We start from the raw sequence: 5,836 nt of genomic DNA, 5'->3' as shown, positions 1-5,836 counted from the left end.
AGCTTGGCCTTCTGAGGTCACCAAACCTCTTTTAGTCTCAACTGTTCATCCATTAAGTGGGAGTGGTGGGGCTGGGGGGGCCAGGCCGTTCCAAGGTGGGGCCAGCGTCACACGCGGGTTTGTTGGACCCAAGGGGGGAAGCTGCCTCTCCTGCAAGATACCAAAGAGGAGAGCGCGGACTTATTGAGACGCTTCGCGGGGGCCTGGCTGCCAGCCCCCAAGCAGTGGCCTCCCCCAGAGCCGGCCCCCTCCACCAACTGTCCCACCCCCTTCCCCAAGGAGACCCCTCCCACCCACATCCTCCTCGTTTGTTCTCACCTGCAGGAGAAGGTACATCATCTGGAATCAGGGAGAAGAGACTCTCACCCCGACTCCTAACTGGGGCCTTCAACCCCAGGAGTCACACCAGGAACCCATTTCAAAAGAGGTCAGTTTCCTATCTCACCCCCAAGCTAACCCTGGCACCTTCCACTGCCCAGGGCCCCCTCCCAGGCCACCACCAACCTGAGGTGGGAACTTAGTGCAGAGGGAACAAGGAAAGGCAGTACAGCAAAACCTCATTAATCCAAACCCCCATGGACTGGAATTTTTTCATAATTTGAACAAAAACTGGGCTTGAGTTTTCCTTTATCTGTGAAGAAAGAGTGTGCTAAGCAAATTAATAGTAGAAACATGTCTGTGGGAGGGAATATTTAATCTATATCAGAAAATAGGCTTTTCAATCCTATCCATTCATTAACACATGCTCCCTGAGGGCCTCGAGTGGAAGAGCCTCGTTCATGGAGTTCTACTTACTGTATATATTCTGAAGACATGCATTTCATTAAACAGATACTGTCATTCAGTTTTGTCACTTATTCAGAGTGGCCATCTCCTCAAATACAACATTCTAAATTAGAGAGGTTTAACTGTACTGGGGTGAAGGAACAGGATTCAGGGAAGTAATGTGGGAAGGGAAAAATGCTGTGGGAGGGCTGCCTCTCTCTCATGCTGATGTCAGAAAGGAAGGACCAGGAGCTCCTGCAGAGACGCAGCATGCCCCAAGCTCTGCGTCCCCAGGAAGCAGAAGGACTCCGTTCCTCTCCACCCCCACGTTCCTTTCGTCCCTCACCCTGGGCTCCCAGGTACAGGGTGAGCGGGCTCCCACCCCTGGTCCTATTCTACCGCTTCCTACCCTTCCTGGACCAACTCCTGTCTCCTCCCCTCAGCTCTGGCTTCTGTTCCTCTGCTGGGAGCGGAGAACACCATGTATTCTATGCTTCAGGTCGCTCATTTGGCTTTTAAAAATACAGACATAAAATTAATTTTTATGTTAATGGTTGAGTTGCAGAGGGACCAAAACCTGAAGGGGGTTTATAAAAAGTGTCCAAGTTATTTCCTGGGATATACAGCACTGAAGCCTAGCAACCGAGCTGTGTCTGACCGAATCGCTAAAGACGTTAACATTCCAGGCAGAAGCTCCCGGATTAGTCTTCTTCACCTCTCAGAAGGTCACCCAAACCCAAGATTTAAGCAAAGCTGCCCTCTTAGCTACGGAGTATCTCCCACACTTTCCAGGAGTCAGCGAGAGAGGAAGTCACGTGCAGTAGGGCATCCTGAGTGTGGCGGGAGAGCAGGGGAAGGAAATCTCAGACTCCCTTCCCTCTGCTTGTCTGCATGCCCCCTACACCCTCAGGGACCCAAATTTAGAAAGGAGATAAATTAGGGTGCCATTATTCATCTTACAAAAGAATTCGCCACAGGAGTCCTTTAAATGGTGAGGGCCCCTGGTGCCTGGCAGCATCTGTTTTCAGCTCACTAACTACTTTGACAGAGAGGCTGGGCAGGCAGAGAGTTAAAATTACAGAGTGAGGAGCCACTGCCCACTGCAGATCCATCCTGCAGAAAATAAAGCCTCTCAGAAGTGATGTCGCTGGTTGACAGTTCCCATTTACTGGCTTTTCAGGTAGGGTTCTGTGTCCGGCAAGGCCACTGCGGAGCAGGAGAGGGGGAGTGGATGGCATCAGCAGCCAACCTAGCATCTCTGCCTGAAATCAGCACGGCTCCCAGCCCATGATTTTATCTAGGAAGACATCTCCTGCCACTGCCAACTCCCACACCACGTGGGCAGGTCCACATCCTAACATCTATCAGGGTCTCCTTTCTTGATCCTTCTCCTTGCTCCACTCACCCTTACTGTCTTGACATCCGAATGGCACCCTTTCCAAGCCCCCCAAAGTCTCCCTGCATTAACTACACACTCTTAACTCCCACCCATCAGGGTCGAATAGGAGCCCCAGATGCTGTCTACCTCACAGATGTAGGGAAGGAAAAAGAGAAACAGGTGAGGCGTGGAAGGAAGGAGGGCTCTCCACAGAACCAGAGGAAGGGAGAAGGAAGAGGAAACCCCAGGCTACCTGCTGCAGCCTCACAGCCCCTTTAGCCAGCGCCCCCCCAACCCAGCATCACCACCCCTCCTTAACAAACCCTACCCCAACGTCCCAACCCCCAAGAACGCTTTGGTGAAATGGGGGGTGACAGACATACACTGGAGAGGTTAGAGGAGGAGGCAGGGTCGGGGGAGGTGTGGGGAGGCACTGTGATCTAGGGGTGTGCAGGCATCTAGGGTAAAGTGCTTGGTAGGGGGCAGGGATCCCTGAACAGTTCTAGGAGGCGGCAGGGAAGTGCTCTGGGGCAGTGCCTGGGAAGATGGGTCTGTGCAGGTGTCCGGAGGGTCGCATCTGGGGAGGTCCTCAGGTGTGGGGAGCAGCCGTGAACCGGGGAGGGGCTCTGGAGAGTCAGAGGGAGTGGGCTTCACGACCAACCTGTAGTGGTCCGGAGTCACCTCCCCCTGTGTCCTCCGCCCGTGGTCAAAGCGGAACCAGGAGAATTACCTGATGAGGAGCTGCAGGGGGAGAGAGTGGGGTCAAGGGGTCAGGAGCCTTGGTGGTTCTAGGGGGGAGCCTGGAGGTCAGAGCAGAGGAGAGAGAAGCACGGGTGGGCAAGTGAGCCGAACTGGGGGGAGGGAAACAAGGGGTTAGAGGACGGGAGGGAAGTCCTAAAAGCTGGCTGCGGGGAGAGAGGGTGGATGGCGGGAGCTGGGGCAGTTGGGCAGGTATGAGGACCAGAGGGGGTGCAGGGCCGAAGAAGGCGGGCTGGGCTTTAAACACAGGCAGGAGGGGAGGGCTCAGAGTGTGGGGCCGGGAGGTGGGCTTCAAGATCCCAGAAGCTGGGAAGAGGCCTAGCGAGCTGTCAAAGACAAGGAGAACTGAGGGGCCCAGGAAGCAGTGGTGACGAGCACGCCCAGGGCACCGGCTGGAGCCCAGGACACAAGCACCCCTAGCGCCTGGGGCTCTGCGCTGGTGAAGCACCGCTTCCGGCCCCCTGGCCTGAGAGGCGCGCGGGGAGACTGTGCCCCCTGACTTTTTCGGGGGCCAGCCCAGAAGGGGCCGGGGCCAGGACTCAGGTCTTGGGGCAGAGAGGCTGAGGTTCTGGCTGGAGGTCCTGAAATGCGGCTGAGTAGGGGAGGCAGGGTGGGGAGGCACAGGGCGGGGTGGGGGCTGACACTGCCGGGAGTGACGAAGGCACAGACGACGGGATGAAGATGGGGTCGCGGGGACGGCCGGGAGCAGCCGCTGGATGAACGGAGGACGACGGGAGAGACGGCGGCAATGGGCCCGGGGTGGCTGGCGCAGTGACCGCACGAAGGACAGTGGGATGGATGGGGATGGGACACGGAGAAGATAAATGACATTGTAATTTCCACCTGAGCGTCGAGCAGCCTCTTCTTGGGTTCGGGCAGCGGCTCAGCCATGGTGGGGTGGTCCCGGCGCAGCTCCTCCTCCACCAGCATCAGCCTGAAGGGACGGGCTTCAGTGGGGTTAGTGGCGGGCACAGGCTCAGAGCCTGCCCAGGGAGATCCCGACCCTGGGAGCCCTGCCACTCTCTCGAGAAGCTTTGGCACTTTTCTCCCCTGCACTTAGAATCCCTCCATTCCTCCGACCCGCTTTCGGGAATGCTTGCATCTCTCTGCTAAGGAGGACCTCTGTGCCCTGGGAGTACCCCCCCGACCAGGCACACAGCACTCAGCACTCTATCCATGAGCAGGCCCTTCCGCAGACACTGCAGCTGAAGATCTGGCTCCTCCATCCCCTACGCCACCTCACGGAACCGAGACTGTCTCCAGAGCAGCCCCTGGACACCCTTGGCCCAAGAGGGTCTCTACAATCATCATTCCCAGCTTCTCTCTACCTTCAAAGAAGGTTCTCAAGGTGATTTCTCATAAAGGATATCACAGTAGTGGTTTGCAAAAAAGTTTCAAGTCAAGCTTTTCTAATTAATCTTCCTGAAAAATACACTGAGAATAGATGGCAATGGAACTGGCCCTGGTTGGAGTGGGGTGTGGGGTCCTACCCAGCTCTCAAGCTAACTGACCCCTTGTTGAGACACTTCCTCTGGAGCTCAGGGCTTGGCAGAGCGCAAGGGAGAGCGAGCATCGTTCACTCCAGGATGGAACACCTCTCCAGGATGGGAAGGTCAGGGGCCACTGTGGCTAAGGGACCTCTGCTTAGATTTGGGGTGAGCATCATAGACTGGCTTGAGAATAACCAGTGGGGAGTCCCAGCCTAGGCCAGTCCAGACACACAGAGATGGTTGGACAGTAAGAGGTACATTTCTAAGGGCTTCAGACATTACTAGGAGAGAGAGCAACGTTTAGTAAAGGGACATTTAATGCACTAAGCATGAGATTTCTCTTGATCTGGTAAATGGTGGAGGAGGTGGCATCCCTAGGAGGGCCCTGGGCTTTCCTCCAGGTGTCCTGAGCTGGGGGAGTGGGTGGGACTGGAGGCGGGGTTCGCTGACCCTCTTCAGCCTCAGGCTTTTCCTTACCAGCCCTCCCCGGGCCGCTCCTCACCTGCCGATGATACTCTTGATCTGGGAGTCCTTCTCCACCTGCTGCTGCCGTAGCCTCTTCTCGCTCTGCTCCAGCCGGGCCTGATACTGCATCAGGATTTTGCTGGTCTGCTCTTCCTGGGACAGCAATCTCCGCTCATACTCCTCCAGCTTCCGGTTGGACATGTGCAGCCGCTCCTTCAGCGAGTGGATCTCCTCCTCATACTCCTTCACCTGCCCGCCGGGCACACGACCCCGCACTGTGAGGGGGGCTGGGCCTGACCGTGCACCCAGCCTCTACCCTGCCTGCTAAGCACAGCACCGTGTGGTGAGGGATCCTCACCAGTCTCCTCCAGCTGTTCCCTGGCTCTTGATCTGCCCCCCTACCTCTCTCTCACACACACACTTTTAAGAAAGTCCTCACATGGGGCTGAGGCTCTGTCAAGACGTAACAAGACCGTGGACTCCCCCATCCTAGAGGTATACACATGCCCTCACGCGTGCACCTGGACACAGGAAAACCAACACCGAAGCCTAGACAGACTCACGGACACAGGCGGAAGGCACTTTGCCCTTGGTTTGTTAAATGGTGCTGGAAATAGTTTATAATAGGCCTAGAGATATTCTCTTAGCGCAAGTCTATCTACATCAATCCCAACGTTTTTCTTTGCTCAGACTACTTCTCCCCAAAACCCTCTCTGCTCCCCAGGTTGGAATCATGTATCCTGTATGTACAATCTAACCCTGCAGTCACCCTCTTCTTCAGGGTCCTTGAAGCAATGGCTCCCAAGCAGCTTTCTGCTAAGCGAGTAAAGGCCAGAGCTTCGGCTAACTTTTGCTTGGGGCCACCGGCAGCTGAGAGTCTGGACAGTCTTCCCCACGTGCGCCACTTTCCTGCACGAGACCTCTGATGGCTACCCGTCACCGGAGCCTGTGGGACAGTGCAGGGGGCAGCCGTGCATGG

The 5,836-nt window shown here is 56.1% G+C and overlaps 1 protein-coding gene across 3 annotated transcripts in view; it reads right to left on the bottom strand.

Moving 5' to 3' along the window:
• Positions 1-70: 70 nt before the first annotated feature.
• The window catches only part of SYNGAP1 (synaptic Ras GTPase activating protein 1), a 17,704-nt gene continuing 11,938 nt past the window's right edge, over positions 71-5,836 (bottom strand). Inside the window, exons 15-18 of one of the 3 annotated variants that reach the window (XR_826001.1) lie at positions 4,895-5,106; positions 3,746-3,836; positions 2,805-2,884; positions 71-150 (exon numbers count right to left, since the gene is read on the bottom strand). Coding sequence is in view for 1 of the 3 variants with exons in the window: in XM_010848609.1 (XP_010846911.1) it covers positions 2,870-2,884; positions 3,746-3,836; positions 4,895-5,106 (318 nt within the window). In the remaining 2 variants the exon portion in view is untranslated. Of the gene's footprint in view, positions 2,885-3,745; positions 3,837-4,894; positions 5,107-5,836 lie in introns of all 3 variants that reach the window. The other 2 variants (XR_826002.1, XM_010848609.1) reach the window with 2 other exon arrangements.

This window comes from Bison bison, unplaced genomic scaffold (assembly GCF_000754665.1).
Source record: "Bison bison bison isolate TAMUID 2011002044 unplaced genomic scaffold, Bison_UMD1.0 scf7180017864270, whole genome shotgun sequence".
NCBI classification, from domain to species: Eukaryota; Metazoa; Chordata; class Mammalia; order Artiodactyla; family Bovidae; genus Bison; species Bison bison.
This window is presented reverse-complemented; position numbering and strand designations above follow the sequence as displayed.